General features: G+C 37.8%; 1 protein-coding gene across 1 annotated transcript; it reads left to right on the forward strand.

Annotated features, from left to right (window-relative positions):
* Positions 1 to 291: 291 nt before the first annotated feature.
* KLRG1 (killer cell lectin like receptor G1) lies at positions 292 to 17975 on the forward strand. Its single transcript, XM_040235109.1, has 5 exons — positions 292 to 612; positions 3523 to 3627; positions 5613 to 5782; positions 16152 to 16252; positions 16593 to 17975. Exons 1-5 carry the CDS (start codon positions 525 to 527, stop codon positions 16705 to 16707), a joined length of 579 nt encoding a protein of 192 aa, XP_040091043.1. The 5' UTR covers positions 292 to 524; the 3' UTR covers positions 16708 to 17975.
* The last annotated feature ends 4308 nt before the right edge of the window (positions 17976 to 22283 follow it).

A 22283-nucleotide genomic window follows, 5' to 3' on the forward strand; every position in this document is an offset into this window, starting at 1 on the left:
TATACCACTACCCAGAGCTCCAAGGAACAATGAGATCAGTCCCATTTGGCATGCATCTGTTTTCCTTTTATTTATTTATTTTTTCATCTGTTTTCTTAAAAGGGAACAAGCAAATATAAAATGTGAGATAAATTCATAGCTAGGAACCACTCTCATATTTTTATTCCAGTTTCCATAATTGAATTACTGAATTTAAGGGCAACATTTCCTTGGTCAATAGAAAGGTGAGATGGGGAGTCAATTTAATTTGTACTTAATGAGCATCTAGAGAGTATGGTGAGGTTAAATAAATAAAACATCAAAAACTCAGAGTTTAGAATATTAATTTCTATAGGCAGCCCCAGAGTTTGAACCATTTCCTGAAAAATTACTTCTGCTTTTGTCATACTGGCCCATTTTTTTTTTTTTTATAAAACCTTCAAGTTTCCTGCTAGCAGTTTAGAGATTGGGCTGTTTCCTCACTTACACCTGTCTCCTCACACTTGTATAATTTTATTCTCTCAACTGAATGTGAAAGATATTAGATGAAGATGACTGACAATGTTACTTATTCCATAATAAAGTCTCCTGCTGCACCCCAAGCTCTGAAGGACGACCGACGGCAGCAAAAACGTGAGTTAACCAATCAAGTGTGGAAAACTATCCATAGTCACCATAGGCTAGGTGAATGAATGAGATGGAGAATACATTTGGAGTAGAGGGTCATTTGGAGAAACGCTTTTGGTTCATTTTGAAGTCCAGAGTTGGAATATGAAAATTTTGTATGTGGCTGAGGATCTGATCTTAGGTTTCAGGTAAATTGTTTTCTTACCCTTCACTTCTATCATCTTATCTATGAAACACAAGCTGGGGCAATTTTGTTTGCCTTTATTGCTTCTGAACTAAAGCAAGAATTTTGTTGGGAGAACTTTATCTCTTTGTGAATGTTTGGGGCAACTGTGGACCAGGTGTGCAAATTCTAGGCATCTCTGTTTTTCTGGCTACGAAATGAAGAGAAGGACACCAATAATTTTGCCACAGTGTAGTATTAAGATTTTGTCAGAAAAGAAGTTAATTCATATAACTAGGTCCTCCCCACACCCTTGCACCAGAATGGTGACAAGTGTAGGAAGAAGGTATTAAGAGCATTACAGATACTAGACCCTGTGACTCTGGGAATTTGAAGATGAAACAAACCATTCTTACATAGAACCCTGAGAAAACACTTTCTGAGATGGCAGATAACTGTGTAAGTGCGAAAATTAATATTTGATTTTATATCTTGAGGAGCAAACTTCCATGAGGTGCGTTCTTTTGTAGCTCCACAAGCTTTCTTTTTTGCCTCATAGTCTTATTATTACAAGTAAATCACTGCTATAATTTGCTAAATCATTCCACTATACTTAGACATTTGATTTATTTCTATTACTGTAAATTATAGAGCATTTAATATTTTATTTGTACTTATTTTTCCTTTGGGATTATATCTGTGCTAATTTCTAAGGAATAGAAATGTTAAAAAGAATGTGCCTTTTAAAGTTTATGTATATGATCACACAATTCATGATAAGTTGAAACTAGACTATAATTTTAATTTCCAGGCAAGTGGTTTTTTATTTGTATCCAGTGGACACTGCACATTCATATTTATTGCCAGTATGTTTATTCCTACACCAACTTTCTGGGGTTTTCTGCTTGGGAATGGGAAAATAGGTTAAGAGCATTAAAACAATATTAAAAATCTCTTTAGAAAAGTATTGGTGGTGGTTTAGTTGCTAAGTCGTGTCTGAGTCTTGCGACCCCACAGATTATAGCCTGCCAGGCTCCTCTGTCCATAGGATTCTCCAGGCAAGAATACTGGAGTGGGTTGCCATTTCCTTCTCCAGGAGAAATTAAAAAAAGCATTACATGCTCATTATAGGAATTAGAGAAACTATGAGAGCAGATATAATAAAATCACTAATAATTTTACAACATGGTGATCATCACTATTTTGACATATTTTTGCTTTTTTATACTGATTTTACTACAAGTACTTTACTAAGAGTCTTTTAATATAAAGTACATTAAAATATTAAATTTCAGTTAATTGTTTTTAAACTGAATTGTGGTTGCACATATACAATTTATGCAATTATGTTTTGATACTTTTTTTACACTTAGTGTAATATCTAAAATCAACATTTATTTCATTAAATATTCTTTTATAGTGCAAATGTATTTTTTGTGTCACTAAAAAGTCAAATGCTTTTGGATTTATCAGTCCAAATAATTAAAATACAGAACTCTCATTTTAAGCTATCTTCACTATGAATTTCTTTAAGAAGTTCAAAATACATCATAGATACTTACATCTACAGTATTATTTACCTAAAATTTAAATTTGAAAGTGAGGCCCAAATAAGCAGAATTATTTTATCCATTTACAAATTAAAAGTTATCAAATAAAGGAGTCAAAACTAGAACTTAAATGCCTTATTATAAATTTTTGCCTTTCACACTATCAGTCCTACACTATCAGACTATGGGATCACTACCATTTTAAAATAAAAAATTGGTGTGAAAAATCTGTTATTTTCCAAATGAAAAAAATGCCATTCTTAGGTATACATTGTATACAACGTAGTTAATATGAAGTAATGTCCCATCCTTAAACAAATTATCAACCTAAACTGACCACTCTTCCAGTTATGACAGGTTCCAAAGCACTTGTGAGGTGTCATTTTACTTTCATTTAAGTTTTATTTATCTCAATTTTGAATAAATAATACATCATATGGTTCAAAATTAAAAAGTACAGAAGAAAAGAAAAAGTCTTTCTCCCATCTCTGTCCCCATTGACCTGTTTCCCCTCCCCAAGGCAAGCAACCTTATCAGATGCATGTGTCTATATTCAGAAATGCCTATTAGCATACACTGTTTCACGATGACTGTTTTATTGTTTCCCTTTATATTCCTTGAAAAATCACTCCATATCTATAAAAAAAGCTTGTCTTTGTTTTTTTGTTAGAAATTGCATATTGACTTTATGTCTACGTCAGAATGTATTTGAGTTATCTTTTATTGATAGACAGTTAGGTTGAATTTAGTCTTTTTCTCCTACAAATATTGTTGCTATGAGTGGCCTGAAAAATATGACATTTTATATATGTGTGAATGTCTGCAGGAAAAATTTCTTGAAGAGAAATTGCTGAGTCAAAAGGAAAATTAATGCCTTTGTGATTTGGGGACACAGCCAAACTGCTATCCGAAGAAGTTGTTCCAATTTATATTCTCACCACTAAAGCATGAGACTGTGCAAGCCACAATTTCAAAACAAAAAGTATCACTGGATAAGTAAAATATGTTCCTTGATAAAGTTGACAGTGGCCACCTTCAACTTCAGAGCATGGACCCTGACAGATCTAGGAAAGGAAACTTTAAGGCCTGGATTGCTTTCCAACCAGGCCAAATTGCTTCCAGATCCCAGCTATTCTTCCCTGACCTTTTCTCTTTAGACTTTTATTCTGACTCAGGATATTTTTTTGGATTCTATTCTTGCAGCTTCTTCCTCGAGATCTCCTCGCTCTTACCATGTGGCGATAGCTTTGGGGCTTCTGTCCACCATTCTAGCGAGTATGCTGCTATTGCAGTGGATTCTGTACTGGGGTGAGTGCTAACTTAATCCAAAATTTGTGTATGAAAGCAATATAACATCACAGAAAACTTGAAAAATAGTCCCAGCAAAATAAACCAACATATACAAGAGTATCTCTCAGGCATAGTCTTCTAGTTTTTGAGTACATGCATTTGTGTTAAGTATTTATTCTTTTAACAGGATTTCAGTTAAGTCCTCTAAAATCCCCCTTGCCTTACTTTTTTTTTTTCAATAAGGCTGGATATAGTTCTGCTCACAATATGCTTATAATTTTGCATATTGCTTTTTGGTTTGGTATTGTGTCATAAACATTTTCCTACCTACTACCATATTTAGCATGAAAATCAAATTATAATTTTAATATTGCATTTAACTCTTCATATGAGATATACTGTAATTTAATTAAGCGTATTCTAATTTTTCCCATTTAGTGAATGTTCCCATTTTCTAAAATGAACTTTGGTAGATTTAGTTCTAGGTCCTTATATATGATGATCCAGAGAGCCTTCGGTTTCTGTTTCACAATCCAGAGTTCTAACTTAGGTTTTTGTTATTTGAGCATGATTATTAGTGACAGGCTATTGCTGTTGTTGTTTTGTTGCCAAGTTGTGTCTAACTCTTTTTGAGACCATGTGGGCTGTAGCCTGCCAGGTTCCTCTGTCCATGGGATTTCCCAGGCAAGAATACTAGAGTGGATAACCATTCCCTTTTGCAGAGGATCTTCCAAATCCAGGGATTGAACCCAGGTCTCCTGCATTTCAGGTAGATTCTTTACTGAGTCACTAGGGAAGCCCCAAGTGACAGGTTAGACAGACTTTATTAATTGGGGTACTAAGGGTTCAGTCTTAGGACCTCTACGTCACATACAAGTTCAACTTTTGACAGAAGGAGACTCCTAGGCAAGTCAGGAATTTTTCCTTCAGGCTGGATACCATCACAGTTGTATGGAAAAAGCACAGATTATAAGGTGCCGATTTCATAGCTTGATCTCCAGAACCCTATGCTATTCCCATGCCAGCCTTCCTACAGAAAGGTTGTCTAAAGGTTGACTACTTCTCCACTTTTTAACTTCAAATCTGGAATAGATATATAGTCTACTCTGCAATTATGTATCCACTTGTATGCTCACTCGATATAATGGTTCACACATGCCTATTGTGAGATTGTGTTTATGGAGACATACAAATATGTCTTGTGGAATAGAAAATCAATAGAATTTTGGAATTTTCATTGAAATTACCTCGAAAGCGTATTCAGTTCCCTTTCATTTTCACAGATCTATAGCACAACCATTTTAAAGGAATGAGAGTGTCTGTATATAAAAGAGCTCAGTGAGGAGAATGGCATGACTTTTCGCTTTAGCAGCTGATATCCTTCTCTGTCAGAAAATCTTTTTTTTTAAAAATATCTAGAATGAATTCTTTTTGATGAAGTATGTCTTTTATCCAATTTCCAGTGAATTTTTAATGCATTTGTGATTAAAAAAAAAACCCCAAACAGCCTTTCATTCTAGATAAGTTTGTTCTTTCTAGTTTCTGTCCTTTTCTTTTGCACTATTATGGAATGTCAGACTGAGGTTGCATATTCTGAAAGATTCTACCTGAGTTAAGCAATGTGCTTTATGCAGTTACACAGTGTATGCTCTGAGCCTATATAAATAGTACAGAGATACATTCATGCAGATACACTGTTATATTACCTGTTGTGTATATGTCACACGTGCATACTGATGTCTAGCAGAAGCAAGGGACTCTCTTCCCAGTCCTCAGCCAGCTTGTATCCATTTCCTTCCCTGCCTCTTCACATCCTTGCTTAACAGAATGTTCAGTAGTAGTAATAGAGTTGGACATTTTCAGATATTTGAGACTGTGCATTGTTGTACATTTCTCTAAACCTTAATCTGAAAGGTAGAGGGCAGGAAAGACAGTTTATCTCCAATTTCATTGCCAAGACCAAGTGATCCATAAAGATGTGACCCAAACCTCTTCTTTTCCAGGCTCCAAGTTGCCCACTTGTGCCGGCTGTCCTCACTGCCCAGACCTCTGGATGGGGTTTGGTGACCACTGTTATTACTTTTCAGTGGAAAAAAAGAGCTGGAATTCTAGCCTGGAATTCTGCTTAACTGAAAATGCGCATCTCCTTATGTTTAAAGACAGCAAGGAAATGGTAAGTGCAAACATTTGGTAAATGTAGGCAGTTTTGTTGGAGAATGCTGTTCAAATGTATCATGTATCCTCTTTTGAGGAGCAAAAGGAACGTTCTTTCCTTTTCCTTCCCCAACAACCCTCATTTATATACCTAGATGCTCCAATTGGTATGTATGCATGTGTGTGTGTGTTTGTGTGTTGGAGGTGGCAGGATGGTGAGTATTACGGGGAAGAATTAGACCATAAATACAGGGCTTCTGTTGTGGCTCAGCTGGCAAAGAGTCCACCTGCAATGCTGGGTTTGATCCCTGGATTGGGAAGATCCCCTGGATAAGGGAAAGGCTACCCATCCAATATTCTAGCATGGAGAATTCCAAGGACTGTATAGTCCATGGAGTCTCAAAGAGTCAGACACGACTGAGCAACTTTCACTTTCACTTCACTTTCACAAATCTCATAAAAGGAATCATTAGATCCAGACACATATGAGTCTAACAGTAAAGAGGCACTTTACAAGTTTCACCAGCTCTCTCTCACCAGTAAGAGCTGGTGGAACTTGGGATGGAGGGAAAGAGAGGTAGCTTGGGGACTTAATGCCTTCTTCATAATATTTTGCCTTCATTCATTTGAATTCAGTAAGGTCTAGACTAGGAATCAGTTGGGGTTGTGCTGAGGGCATGAGGAAGAAGCAGTTTCAGAAACTTGAGAAAGAAGGAAGGAAAGTGTGTGTGTGTGACTTTACACTCCTAGCAGAGTTGAACTGCTGGGCTCCACTTCCTACTGGCCTCTCAGATCCTTCCTGTCCACCTAACTGTCAGGAAGCGAGTTCTTTATGAGTCCTGGAGCATCTCAAAGTAACACAAGGAGTTGACATCCTGAGGTTACCTGGTACAAAAATCAATTAAATTCTAACTTGTCAACTTAAATAACATATGCAAAGAAAATAAGGAATCCTCCTTAGGTTTTTGTGCTAATTTCATGCTAAGTTTTGTGTTTTGATATTGTTTTACATCTTCTTTTTGGGGTAGATTCACAGAGAAGAGTTTATTAAGAATTCAACAATATTAAACATCCCTTGGGGGAAATTCTGACAGGCAATGAATTGCTCTGAAGCAGTTGGAGAGAATATACGGTCTATAAAGTCTGTAACTTTCTATTTTAAGAGAAGACTAAAGCATCTGGATTCCTGTTGTTTGTCAAAAGAACACTCATTCCTTTGAAATTCTGCATACACTCTAACTTCAAATCAGTCCACTTCTGTGATTTACTTTTCCTTTATCCTTCCATAAACTAGGTGACAGAATGCACTGGGGTGTATTCTTTAAAGCTACTGAATCGTGGTTTTATGGCACCTAGTAATAATAACCTTGCTTTCTGGACCTTTTTGCAGCAACTCCTATTCTCATTCTGATACAACTGCGTCTGAGTTCTTAGGCTGGGTGAAATCAATAGCAGAAGTGAGCAGACAGCTTGAAATACTGTTGAGCAAACACTGATAAACAGAGTAGTGAATCATAATACAAGACAGTGCCTCGGAGAATTGCAGAGAGGCAGCTACCATAATTGCAGTGTGATAATGACAGCTTCAGCCCAGGATAGCTGGGAGGTGGGGGTGGTTCTGTTTCTCTGAGGTCCCCTGGAAGAATAGATGAGTGTTCAAGGATTTCATCTTTCCATTCTTTCTCTACTTACTGTAAATTCTGATCTACCGCTAAGTAAGCTGAACAGAGTTAGACTGGCTGCATTTCCAAAACTGGTTTATTTCCTTTTAAGGACCCTTGATTCAAATCAGTCCTGGAAAGGATATTCTATGCTCTCAGTAGAATATCCCTGACAGATTGCATAGCAACTACAGATAAGTCTTATATCTGATCTTCCTGTGGAATTTTGCTTAGTTCTCTGGCCTGATTCTTTTTTTTTTTTGCCCTCAGCTTTTGTAAGATCCTGTAAAACCAACTTGATTTATATCTAGTCTGTTGACGTTGTTGTACCAGTGTTGTTATTCTTTTATTCTCATGGCAATATTTATATACTATTTTAAGGTAAATGCTTGCTTTTCCTAGTATCGCACATGACAAGTTGCTTCAGTTGTGTCCTACTCTTTGTGACCCTAGGGACTGTAGCTCGCCAGGCTCCATTACCCATGGAATTCTTTGGGCAAGAATACTGCAGTGGGTTGCCATGGCCCTCCTCCAAGGGATCTTCCCAACCCAGGGATTGAACCTGCATCTCTTGGGTCTCTTGGATTGGCAGGCAGATTCTTTACCGCTAGCACTATTTAGGTCTAAACAGCTACCAAAACAGCATAAAAATCTATGAAAACCAAAGTTTTCTCACATTCCAGTGGTGGAGAATACTGCTAGGGAATTAGTTTGCTCTATGTTAGAGGCTCCAAGGCCATCAGAAGTGTCCCTCTTACACTGTTAAATAGTTATCTTTCAGTAAGATATATAACTAGAGTCCCCCTATTAGATCAGTTATAGATAGCCAAGCTTATAATGAAAATAATAAAAATAGAAACTACTGTGTGTTGAGCACCTGCTATGTGATAGGAATTCACTTCTATTTTATTATTCTTAATCTTCACAGCATATTCTACGAAGTAGAATTCAACCACTCTATTTCATTGAGTGAATAAAATTCAGAAGAGTTAGTGAGCAAGTCCAAGGCTACAAATCTGACAGAGCTAAACTTTCTTTACAGAGCCAGATTTTAAACTCCATACCAACCCACCTTTTAAAGTCTTACAGAAATATTGTGTTTGACAGCTTTCAGAATCCATCTTGTGCATGCTGAAAAATGAAATCACTTTTCCAGTTATTTGTCTTCTGGTTCCTTTTCTTTGCTGTACATGTTTAGAATATTATTTGAATTTGAATGTAGGATGTATATTTTATGGCCCTTGGGATTTAAATATTTTTAAATAGTGTGGTGTTCACTTATTTTTTTTTACTATCCTTAAAAATTTATTTATATGAAAATTATATGCGGATGTGTTCACTTATTATCTCTTTTTTGTGTCTTGGACTTCAAGATTTATTTTATTTTTGAGAAAATAAAAAAAAATTGAAGTAGAATTGTTCTATTATTTCCTCAGTGTTCTGTTTATCTTATGGCAACTACTCTTTTTTGCTCTTCCTGTTCTTTGAATTTATCTTTCAGTTCAGTCAGTTCAGTTGTTCAGTCCGACTCTTTGTGACCCCATGAATCACAGCACGCCAGGCCTCCCTGTCCATCACCAACTCCCGAGTTCACTCAGACTCACATCGATCGAGTCAGTGATGCCATCCAGCCATCTCATCCTCTGTCGTCCCCTTCTCCTCCTGCCCCCAGTCCCTCCCAGCATCAGAGTCTTTTCCAGTGAGTCAACTCTTCGCATGAGGTGGCCAAAGTACTGGAGTTTCAGCTTTAGCATCATTCCCTCCAAAGAAATCCCAGGGCTGATCTCCTTTAGAATGGACTGGTTGGATCTCCTTGCAGTCCAAGGGACTCTCAAGAGTCTTATCCAGCACCACAGTTCAAAAGCATCAATTCTTTGGCGCTCAGCTTTCTTCACAGTCCAACTCTCACATCCATACATGACCACAGGAAAAACCATAGCCTTGACTAGACGGACCTTTGTTGGCAAAGTAATGTCTCTGCTTTTCAGTATGCTATCTAGGTTGGTCATAACTTTTCTTCCAAGGAGCAAGCGTCTTTTAATTTCATGGCTGCAATCATCATCTGCAGAATTTGTCTTTAGATATGTTCAAATTCTTGATTTTTGTTGTTGTTTTTCCTCCATATAGATAAGTTTATTTTGATTGTTAACTTTTGTTTCTTATAGTTGTTGGTGTGTTATTTTAAAAAATATATTGACTAAAGAGTTTTCCCTGTGGAAATACTTTGGTTTCTTTACACCTATCCTGATGCTCCTCGCTGCATAACATCTTTCTTCCTCATTATCATAATTTGAGATTATATCTTCAGACTTTATTGCTTTAACAATCTCTCGTTCAACTTGAACCATCATCCCTGTTAGAGTTTATGACTTTGGGATTGTCCCTATCTTCTCCCTGAAGTTTCAGTATTGGCTTTTCTTGTATTTAGGGTTTGAAAGTGAAAGTGAAGTCGCTCAGTCGTGTCTGACTCTTTGCGACCCCATGGACTGTAGCCTACCAGGCTTCTCCGTCCATGGGATTTTCCAGGCAAGCGTACCAGAGTGGGTTGCCATTTCCTTCTCCAGGGGGTATTGACCCAGGGATTGAACCCAGGTCTCCCACATTGCAGGCAGACTCTGTACCCTCTTAGCCACCAGGGAAGCCATCTAATTATATCGAAGTTTCCCTTCTGTGACTACAAACACTATGATAACATGGTCACTTTTCCCCATAATGTAAAGTAGATTCAGGTAATGAAAAGAGATTCATTTCTTTCGGACAGACATGAGTTTGTTTTTACTAAATTGCTTACTAGCTATGTGAGCTTCAGCAAGTTTCTTAACCTCTTTTACTCTCAATTTCCTCATGTACCAAGTGGAGAAATTTTTTTCCCCAGAATTGTTACAAGTATTAAGTGAGAAAAATCTATGTGAAAATTTTTTTTTTAACATAGGAGGAATCACTTCATTTTAGTTTTCCTTCTTTCCACTTTAATTCTCCTTGACACTTGAAATAAAGCCCAGATTTGAAATAACTTTTGTTTTTCTTTTCTTTCTCCAAGAGTGTGAAATTATGATTTGTTGAATCGAGTTTTTCCCTTTTGAGGAAATCTGAAATGATGTGTTAGAAGATAGAACTAAATGGCTGGAAGCATATGGTAGATGATAGGAGAATTGTTTTACTTGAGGTCTTTGTAGTCTGGTAATGTGTGTGTTTGTCACCCTTTCTTCATAACCAGATAAAGCAACCATTATGAACTTCACCCCAAAGCATACCTTTGGTAGGTAGGTTAGGATACTTCTCCTTTTTTTTTTTAACTTAAAAAGTGTGGTAAAGCATCAATAACATACAACTTACTATTTTGACAATTTTCAAGTTTATAATTAAGTGGAATTAAGTATATTCACATCATTTTACAACTGTGACCACTGTTCATTTCCAGAACCTTTTATATCACCCCAAACAGAAACTCCACACCCATTAAACAGTAACTCCCCATAACCCCACCACCCAGACCCTGGTGACTACTAGTCTAATCTTTATCTCTCTGAATTTTCCTCTTATGTCCTTTTGTATCTGGCTTATTTCATTTCATTGGCTTCTTTTGTTTGGCATGTTTCCAAGGTACATATGTGCTGTAGCAGGTATCAGAATTTCATTCCTTTTAAAGGCTGAATAATATTCTGTTATATGGATAGGACCACATTTTGTTTATCCATTCACCTGTTGATGGACAGTGTTTTACTATTTTTTTTTTCTTTCGTAATTGAAACTGTACTGATGGTTTTGAGGATCAGTATTTTGTGTTGTTCAGTCGATAAGTCGTGTCTGACTCTTTGTGAACCCATGGACTGTAGCCTGCCAACCTTCCCTGTCCTTTACTATCTCCCAGAGCTTGCTCAAACTTATGTCCATTGAGTCACTGATGCCATCCAACCATCTCATCCTCTGTCATCCCCTTCTCTTGCCTTCAGTCTTTCCCAGCATTAGGGTCTTTTCCAGTGAGTCAGCTCTTTGCATCAGGTGGCCAAAGTATTGGAGCTTCAGCTTCAGCACCAGTCCTTCTAATGAATATTCAGGGTTGATTTCCTTTAGGATTTACCGGTATACAGAAGTTTAAATTTGTGTATAATTCTTAACATTTGTACCAAAAATCTAAAACACCCCCATGTAATTGTGATTCTTTTCTGAACAATTATCCAAGTTACTCTCCAGTTTAAAATGTGAAGGCAAACTTGTCTTAACAGTATGTTAAGTGTGAATGCCTTCAAGTGTTCATACACTGTTATATCATATGTCCCACAGATTCACAATTTGAAAATTCATTAGTAGTGTATATGACATTAATCTTTCACAGCAGATGAAGAAAGTTACTGGGAAAATGGGACTACCTGAACAAAGATGTTACAGAGTACACAAAATTCTGGCAGGGAGAGCAGAGATCAAGGTGTAGTTTTTCTTTAAGAAACAGTTTCACCAAAACCAACATGGGAATAAAAGTAATTCAAAGTGTCCAAGACATGTTAAACACACAACTGACTCCAAATTGCCATTTAGTGTGCTTTGTGTTGGAGGATGTAAAATCTACCCCCCTCTATGCAATGTTAAGGTAACACCCAAGACAATCAAAGCCTCTGTATTGAATATCCCACTATTTTCTGGTTGTACCAAACAAACAAACAAACCAGTAAACGATTTCACCTCTTAAAGAAAAGCAGTTAGCACTTAAAAAATCGAATAAGGTTGAATATCCTCCTTCTTAAAAACCTCCTTTCCAAAAAAAAAAAAAAAACCTCCTTTCCAGAGCTACTCACAATTTTGCATTTACAAAATAGTTGATAAACATATTGCTCTGTATTGTACAAGAAGGGAGACAGGGACCACTAAGGCCGGGTGGTGATCTGAATCAGATTTGGCTTCTTTTGTCTCCTGCTTCATCGGAGGCTGGATTCTCCTCGCTCTTCGTTTCTGTTTTCTGCAGTTAAATCTTGTCTCTTGGTTAGCCTGTTTACCTCGTTCTCCTTTTTCCCCTTTTGTTTGTGGGATTTTTTTTTTTTTTTGAAATTTTATCCTTTCCTGCCGCCATTTTTTGGCTTCCACTCTGATTTCCTCTTTTTTGCAGGAGCAGGTTAGCTGAGAACCTCATCTCTTGGGCTCCTCCTTTGTTGCTCCCTGGGTGGAGCCGACTTCCCTCCTGGGCATTGCAGGGAGCAAGAACGTGCCCGGTGCCTGCGGGCAGGTGCACCCTGGAGACTTAGCGAAGCGGGAGTGCGGGTCCTCCTGCCACCCTAGTTGGTGGGACCCCAGCTTTCACTCTTTTAAAGAGAGTGCTCGGTTTACAGAGCAAGGCTTATTAACTTGCACATACACAAAATTATAGGGGAAATTCTTATCAATATTAAATTCTAGTAATTTTGTACCCTGTCAAGTTTCCCTTAAATCTTTTGATGTATCTGCATGTTTTTATATGCTAGTAGTCAATGGAGAAGGCGATGGCACCCTACTCGAGCACTCTTGCCTGGAAAATCCCATGGACAGAGGAGCCTGGTAGGCTGCAGTCGATGGGGTTCCTAAGAGTTGGACACGACTGAGTGACTTCACTTTCACTTTCCACTTTCATCCATTGGAGAAGGAAATGGCAACCCACTCCAGTGTTCTTGCTTGGAGAATCCCAGGGATGGGGGAGCCTGGTGGGCTGCCGTCTATGGGGTTGCACAGAGTCGGACATGACTGAAGCGACTTAACAGCAGCAGCAGCAGCAGCAGTCAGTGCTTACATTCTATAGGATATATTTGAAAAGTCTGGAAACAGAGGATAAAGTTATTTTTAAATAGTATATTTGTTAAACTTTCATGTAATATGCTCAATGTGTGTTTATTCAGCCTTCCAGACACATTTTCAAGTGAAATAACTCTAAATTGAAAACAATAGATTTAAGTAATTTTACGGGTGCACTGTACTGTACTTTTTTTTTTTTTTTTTCAAATTAAGAACTACATGTATTGTTTTACGTAATTCACCCGAAAAAGTGTCTGGAGATTGAAGAAAAAATGTAAATTATATTATTTGAAAACATAACATACCTATTATTTAAAATTACATATTTACCCTATGTAAATATCTAGGCTTTTTGAATACCATATGTTTATGTTTTGCTTTTCTAACGTAGCATAATTTCATTCCTTTTTCCACACGTTAAATGATTACAGATACTTATCTTTTAAAATTCTGTATTATTATATTTTTGCTTAACTGTTTTCATATTTCTAGAAAAAAATATGATTTCCAATTTTTAAGTAGCTACAAACATATTTATATGAATTATTTCCTTGAGGTTAGTTATTTAGTATATAGTCCCCGAAATTAAGTTAGCCAATCAAAGATATGTCCAATTTAGTAGCTTTGGTATTTTAGTAGTTTATCTCCATATGGGCTGAAATATCTTAGCTATATCCTGTAAACCATGTTCATTTTGGCAGTGTAAGGAGTATGTTCTATACCTTAGCAGTATTTTAACTACAAGTTTAAAATATTGCCTGCAAAAGGATGTATGTGCGTGTGTAAGACATAAATATTGACCTTAAAAATAAAATGAAAAGGAAAAAAATGTATCTGGTTTCATTTGTGTTCTGTCTTCATCTTGCTTTTAGGTTTTGTACTTTTTCCTCTCTAAGGTATAACCAAACATTACTAGTTCTAAAGTGACATAGCACCTCATTGCTCTAGTTCACACCTCTGGAAGATAAGCCTTCTGAGGTCACACCCTTGCAATAAACACCTCTTGTTTATGCTTTTATGCTGCTTCTACAGTAACGCACACACATCATTCATGAGTCCGTAGAACCCAGAGATAATCGCACTCTGGTTCCAAAAGCTTCTTTCAAGTGGAATGTTGATTTTCAAGTGAGAGTGATCCAGTAAACATTTGCCCTGTCCAGCCTCATCAGGGAGAAGTAGTTAGCTGGCAGAATCATGTGACTTTGAATTGTATGGATCTTGAGAGTAGTGATCAAGTGTAGGATTGGAGTTTGTATTATCGAATCCCAGCTCTTCAGACTCTAATTGAGGTCTGTGTTTATATCTATTTATTTATTTAGTGAATGAAGTCTATTCATTTTTGTGTTTCATTAGCTGTCATTCCTCCCACTGAAATGCGAGGAAGAAAGAGATGGACAGTTTTTCTTATAATCCCATTGGAAGAATGAGGATAAACTCACTTTTTTCCTAATTTAAATAATCATTTTAAGCAAATTGTTTAAATAATGCACAAAAGGTTTCCAGCTAATCTGGAAATTAGGATGTCATTTCATTTATCCTATCCTTTACACTTCAGACTCTGTCCCTGCCCCAGCATACACAATTAAGTACTTGCTGGGAATATAGGGCCATATCCAAGGTGGTAGTTTACTTGTTGCTAAATATATTTATTACACTAGCACCAAATCCTATACAAAATTAATCTTCTGGATTTAACCTATATTTTAGTTCATTTTATTTCTAGAGACAATTCCATTAGGATATAAACTTCATTTGCTGGTCAGACTCAACAGAGCAAAGAATCTTATTTCTATTCTAGTGGGTAGCTTGGGACATATAAAGAGTAAAACCAACTTAAACTTACCATCAGCTTTTTCCTTAAGAACTGTGTTTATTTTTTCTTGCCATATACAAGATTGATGAGGACTTGGAGAATGGGAGTTTAGTGGGGAAAAACATAACGCAAATACATTGTTGCAAGTTTAATAATAACATATATGTTAAATGATGATGTGAAATATGAGTGTGTTCACAGCAGTATTTAGCTTTTCTTCTTTCAAAGTTATCTGAATATATATTTATCTGGTATTTATCTGGATACCTATTTGGTGCTCCATCTAATCAAGGAAGAAGTTGCAATGGAAGGTAGAGATGTAATAGATACCTTATCTGTCACGATTTAAGAATGTAATTATAGGCATGAAGTTCAATTCTAGGAAGTATTGCACTCTGCAGCCAACACATCTCTAGAACGAAGGTTTGAAAGAGAGAGTAGTTATTTGGAGTAGGTGGTTGTTTCAGTCCGCTAGGACTGCTGTAAACCATAGACAGGGTGGGGGAGCTTAGGCCACAGACATTTCTTTCTCAGAGTTCTGGAGGCCAAGTCCAAGATCAAGATGCTGGTAGACTTGGTTTCTGGTGAGAAACTTCTTCCTGGCTTGCAGACAGCTGCCCTCTCATGTGGTGGTGAGAGACTGCATGCTAAGTTGCTTCAGTCATGTCTGACTTTTTGTGACCCTATGGACTGTAGCCCGCCAAGCTCCTCTGTCCATGAAATTCTCTAGACAAGAATACTGGAGTGGGTTGCCATGCCCTCCTCCAGTGGCTCTTCCTGATCTCTTATGTCTGCTGCATTGGCAGGTGGATTCTTTACCACTAAGCCACCTAGGTTACAGTCCATGGGGTCGCAGAGTCAACATGACTGAGCGACTTCACTTTCACTTTCAATCCCATTTTTAGTGTGGGTCCCACCCTGAAGACCTCATCTAAACCTAATTACTGCCCAAAGGCTACTTCCAAATGCCATCACTTTGTGATATCAGAGCTTCAACATAGCAATCTGGGGAGGGAGGGGACACACACATTCAGTTCATAAATAACAGTGATGAGAGAGGGTGTAAGGAATAACAGCGTTACCATGACCCTACGTCTCTTTTTAAACTTTCTGCATTTTTTCCTACCTTTTTTCATCTTCTGCAACCTCTCATTTAGATCCAGCTCCAAAATCTCCTCAGTCAGGAATTTTACTGGATTGGTCTGAGAAACAGTTCTGGCTGGAGGTGGGAAGATGGATCAGCCTTAAATGTCTCAAGGTAAGGGGCTTCAAAAGAGTGCAGAGAGAGAGAGAGAGGGAGAAGAGAAAAGAAAAGGGGAAAAGAAATTATGTCTGGGGAAATAGATCAAGGATAATGGATGGAGAGGAGAAGAAAGGAAAAGGAAACAAGGAAGGAAATCAATAGTTGATAAGGGCAAGAAAAAAAGAGAGGACATTTTCAAGAGGACAATGAGTGATTTTTATTCTGCAGTTTTGGGAGCTGAGAGAAGTGAGGTCTGAATGGGAGAAAGAATTAGCTCTTTTTTTTTTTTTTCATGCCTGAGAACTCCTTTACTGCACGTCATCTTAAGTGATTGATTTTTTTTGGTTCCTTATAGAATTGCTTCAAACAGCTTGGTACAGAAGTGTGGTACCATCAGCAAAGATGGTCTCCAAGCCTCTAGCTGTGAAGTTCCTCTTCCGTGGGTCTGTAAGAAGGTCAGACGTGGATGAATGGTCATTCTGTCCTGTGGCTCCCTAAAAAGTGGGCGATGACCTCTCGTGAGTACACCTTTAGTGAGTGCTGCCCTTCTAGCACATAAGTCAGATGTGAGATTAATGCTGCCTCCCTGGGATTGATGGCTTCTTGCTGGACTCTCTTTGAGAGAACTTAGATGTTATCTTAACACTTTAAAGAGTGTAGGTAAATTTGTGAAATAGATACGGTTGGTTTTTAGTATCCCTCTCTCTAGTGACTAAGGTTGTTGGCTTAGTCATCCCCATCATCTCTGTCAAAAATGTACTTTTAAAATGTTATATTCTGAGCTGAGCTGATGAAATCTGTGCAAATATGTGCTATTACCAGTGTACTACAGGTTTTTTCTGTGTGCTAGTGGGTTGACATGCTACTCCTCCCTGGTAATATGTTTTTATCCTAACAGTGCCTCTTTGCAGGTAAAACTTGAAATAAGTTGTGGAAGGTGAATGAGAGAGAGCAGGGTGGTGCTTTGTGTCTCAGCTCTTCAGACTTCATTAAAGAACTGGCCTTGACTGAATTTAGTTTTTTCGAAAATGCATGGTTGTGGCTGAATAAACCAGTGTGTGACTATATTTTCCTTGTTATGACTGTGATTTGCACATTAATTTCACAATGTGAAATGTGGGCAGTCTGGTAAGGCATTATTTTAGAGGCAAATTTATAGAAGCAGTTTATGTGGATTGATCTCCCAATTATTTTTGGCACAAATGACTAAAAAATAAAAACATTATTTATCCTTAGTAGGGTTGGGCATAGATGAGAAAGCAAGGTGTTGTTTAGAGATAGCGGAGGGATTAGTAGGACATAATGGCAAATAAAATTAAAGGGAAAGAAGGCACAGCATTGTCAATAGAATCTTAGAAATAAAACAACTGCTTATTGTAGGTCAATAAAGCAAAGAGAAAGAAAAGATACAGGAGAGAATGATGAGGAGATTGCAATTCTGTACTGTTGATGATATGGATTGTGGTTTTTATTTAAATTTCCCTTTTATATTATTAAGACAAAGACTATATCGAATCCAACCTTGTATCCCAAACACCTAAAATAGTGCTTGCTTGTATCAGTGAATATTCAATGCTTGAATAAAAAAAAAATGGAATTTAAAATTTCTTATTCTAGTTGTTTCTATTAGCTCATGAGTTGATTAGAGGAATCGAGCAAGAAACATAGTATATCTGAATCCTCGCTTAATCCTACACATTTGAGCAGAGGACTAGTTTAATCTAGAAATGGTGGACACTACATACATATATTAATGTATTTGGGAATAGCACCCTTTATTCGGCACTGAACACATACTGTATAGAGACCTAGTCATCAGGAAAAAATTAGAAACTATTTAAATATCTATCAATATTAAAATGATTCAATAAATAACCACCTTCCTTTATTTTTTCTTTTGTAGGACAAACTTTTAAAAATGAGAATGTTTTTATCTTTTACCTGTACAACTCGAAAACAATAGTAATTAAGACACAATGAAACCAGTCCACACCCTCTGACACCACCGTAGAGCTCTAATGTTGGTGAGGTGGCTTGGCCTTGACAGTGCATTCAAGGTTTTGTTGGCTAGGGCTTTTCTGAGCTCATCCCAGGTGAAAGGCTAGTTTGGTTCTGTTGCTCTGGAGAAGGAGAGTTAGCAATAGTTGTGCAGTCCCACTTCAGCTTTGAGTGACCTGCTTAATGCACCTTCTTCTCTTTTTTCCCCTCTTTTAGATCAACTTTCAAAAGTTGCATTTTCTGGGGCTTTCTTTCCAATGCAGGGAATGTGGGTTCGATCCCTGGTTGAGGAACTAAGATCCCACGTGTCCCACAGCTAGAGCCCGCATGCTACAACTAAGACCTGATGCAGCCAAATAAATTAAAAAAAAAACCCAAACTTTTAAAAAAGTTGCACTTCCTCTGCCCCCTCAAAACAAGTCCTACCTGTCTTCAAAAGGGTCACATCTTTGGTCACATGGACATAGGGTCAGTGACCTCACTGGACACATTCCAAATTTTGTCATGGATGCCAAGACTGCTCTTAGGCTTTTCTTGTCTTAGCTACAGTGATGTCCCAAGATGTTATGTATGTGATGTCTCTCCAAAGATGGGCTAGAATGTGCTCTCTAGATCCCCAGTAAAGAACTAAAAGTTTTTTCCCCCTCAGTTCTTCCTATTTTCTGCTTAAACAGTTTTTCATGACTTGCAAGGCTCTGCCTGACTTGTAAGCAACTATTTGCATCTAAATGCTGCTAGCTGTGACAGGTATGGAATGCTCAACCGCTTTCCTGAAGACTGTTAGTTACACTGGTTCCTTGTATGTGTGCTCAGTTGCTCAGTTGTGTCCAACTCTTTTGTAACCCCATGGACTGGAGCCCCTTAGGCTCCTCTGTCTGTGGGTTTCTCCAGGCAAGAATACTGGAGTAGGTAGCCATTTCCTTCTTCAGGGCGTCTTCCCAACCCAGGGATCGAACCTGTGTCTCCCACATTACAGGTGGATTCTTTACCACTGAGCCACTGGGGTTCCTTCCATATAGTTTTCCTTAGAAAATGCCTTGTCCCCTCTTGAGAGCCATGGGAAGGCAGTGGGAAGAGCACTGATGCTGGAATCAATAAGACCAGCTTTTTAAAGATTTTTTTTGATGTAGACCATTTTAAAAATCATTATTGAATTTGTTACAATATTGCTTCTGTTTTATGTTTGGTTTTCTGGCTGTCAGGCATGTGGGAATCTTAGCTTCCTGATCAGAGATTGAACCTGCACCCCCTGCATTGAAAGGTGAAATCTTAACCTCTGGATTGCCAGGGAAGTCCCCAAGAGCAACTTTTCCTCAAATCCTTTTTCAAATAATTGCTGTGTGACTTTAGGCAAAAATGCTTAACTTCTCTGAGCTTATATTGAGGCATACTATATGATTGTTCTGTCCAAAACAGCCAGTCTCCCAACTCTCTGTGACATCTGCTTGTTTAGTTTCTTCAAAGCTCTTGTCACAGTCTTATTTTCTTTATGTGTTACTTCTATCAAATTATTATTTACCGTGTCTTGAAGATGTACATGCGCACAGTATAAAATTTAAAAGTTGCAAGACATAGCCCTGAAAAGAGTCTCTGCTCCACCTGATTGCCAGCTCACAGTTCCTTGCCCTGGAGAAAAAGACTGTTGCCTTACATTCTTTCTCAGATATAAATTGTTCACAAACAAGCATTTATGTACACGAGTGCACACACATGGGCTTCCCAGATGGCTCAGTAGTAAAGAATCTGTCTGCTAATAGAGTGGACTATAGGGTTACAAAGAATCGGACATGACTGAGCATGCACGCGCGCACACACACACAAACATCAAGTTGTAGCATAGTATACGCACTGTTCTGAAGTGTACTTCCCACCCCCAATTAACAATATATCTTGAATCTATGTTTATATACTCATTAGAACTGCCTTATTCTTTTTAATGGCAGGATAGAATTCTATTTTATGGATTTAATAATTTATGAAACTGATCTATTAATGGAAGTTTAGATCATTTTCTTTCTTTTGCCTTTACAAACAGTGCTGCAATGACTATATTTCTACAGATGTAATTTCTTGCTTTTTGAGTACTTGTAGACTTCCTCAATTGTACATAAATCTGCAGATTTGTACTCTCTCCAGCAATGCATGACAAGTTTCATTTTCCTTTACATCTTTACCAATGCAGTTTCCCATCAAACGTTTTGATCTTTGCTAGTTAGAGAGGTTAAAAACGGTTTCTCACTGTGGTTTTAATTTGTATTTCTCTTATTAAGAATTATCTTTTTACATGCTTACAAGTCATTTGTATTTCCTTTTCTATGATCTGACAGTTCATAGCCTATATCCTTTTTTAAAAAAGAGATTGGGTGATTGATCTTTTGTTAAATAATGTGTGATAAAAAGTTCTTTATATACTAAATAAATGAGCCATTTTTGTGTAATACAGGCTGAAAGTATTTTGTCTTAGTTTGTAATTTTTCTGTTTATGTCCTTTGAAATCCTTTATTCTCCATTCTAAGATTAAATTAGTTAAAGGAAAATATAAAACAACTGAGCTCCAGTAAAAGGCATAATCATAGAAATACCAGGAATTAACTGGAATTGGCATTGTTGTGTCAAGAAGGATGGAAAATTGGTGCATTTGCTAGAGAAACAGGGAAATGAGCGCAGTAGTTACATGTGTGAAGGCTCATCCAGGAGGCTTTAAGAATCTGTAATGTACAGCACTATATATATTCACTGACAGACTTGGGGACTTATGAAATATCTCTAGACTAAGAACAGAGTAAGTAGTGGACAATGCTGTTGAGAGCTGAGAGCAACCTGGGAATATTCTTTGAAGACACGAAATTCTAGATAGAAGCTCACCTATGAATAATTGATTTTTTTTGAGAGTGCAAGAACTTCCCCATTGATGAAAGAAATAGAATATCAGCAAGACTTTTTTTTCCCTGTGGTCTCAAAATTTTGGCTGAAACCTAAAGCTGAGAATCAGTTCAGTTCAGTTCATTTCAGTTCAGTCGCTCAGTCATGTCCGACTCTTTGCGACCCCATGAGTTGCAGCATGCCAGGCCTCCCTGTCCATCACCAACTCCCGGAGTTCACTCAAACTCACGTCCCTCGAGTTGGTGATGCCATCCAGCCATCTCATTCTCTGTTGTCCCCTTCTTCTCCTGCGCCCAATCCCTCCCAGCATCAGGGTCCTTTCCAAGGAGTCAATTGTTCACATGAGGTGGCCAAAGTATTGGAGTTTCAGCTTAAGCATCAGTCCTTCCAACGAACACCCAGGACTGGTCTCCTTTAGGATGGACTGGTTGGATCTCCTTGCAGTCCAAGGGACTCTCAAGAGTCTTCTCCAACACCACAGTTCAAAAGCATCAGTTCTTCAGTGCTCAGCTTTCTTCACAGTCCAACTCTCACATCCATACATGGCCACTGGAAAAACCGTATCCTTGACTAGATGGACCCTTGCTGGCAAAGTAGTGTCTCTGCTTTTCAATATGCTATCTAGGTTGGTCACAACTTTCTTTCCAAGGAGTAAGCATCTTTTAATTTCATGGCTGCAGTCACCATCTTCAGTGATTTTGGAGCCCCCCAAAATAAAGTCTGACACTGTTTCCACTGTTTCCCCATCTATTTCCCATGAAGTGATGGGACCAGATGCCATGATCTTCGTTTTCTGAATGTTGAGCTTTAAGCCAGCTTTTTCACTCTCCTCTTTCACTTTCATCAAGACGCTTTTTAGTTCCTCTTCACTTTCTGCCATAACGGTGGGTTATTGATATAGAAAGGCAATGCCAAAGAATGCTCAAACTACTGCACGATTGCACTCATCTCACATGCTAGTAAAGCTAAGAATAGTAGGTGATAAAAAGTCCTGTGTTCCAAAGACAGTCCTTGGACACACCCTATAGGACTTTCTAAATGGGTCTGGGGACAGTTACCCACAGCCCATATAATGAAAAATTCAAAACCAATTACAGAGGCAAATTTTTTGAGGGAATCTGTGGATGATGAGATTGCTGGCATGTTTCTCCTCCTTCAGCCCAGG

This window comes from Oryx dammah, unplaced genomic scaffold (assembly GCF_014754425.2).
Source record: "Oryx dammah isolate SB20612 unplaced genomic scaffold, SCBI_Odam_1.1 HiC_scaffold_29, whole genome shotgun sequence".
Classification (NCBI taxonomy): domain Eukaryota; kingdom Metazoa; phylum Chordata; class Mammalia; order Artiodactyla; family Bovidae; genus Oryx; species Oryx dammah.

Excerpts from the sequence above, each read along its gene's own strand:
- KLRG1 (XM_040235109.1), top strand. The coding sequence starts at position 525 with ATGAAGATGACTGACAATGTTACTTATTCCATAATAAAGTCTCCTGCT. Across the intron at positions 613-3,522 it reads CGACCGACGGCAGCAAAAAC|CTTCTTCCTCGAGATCTCCT; the intron begins GTGAGTTAACCA and ends CTATTCTTGCAG. Across the intron at positions 3,628-5,612 it reads GCAGTGGATTCTGTACTGGG|GCTCCAAGTTGCCCACTTGT; the intron begins GTGAGTGCTAAC and ends CTTCTTTTCCAG.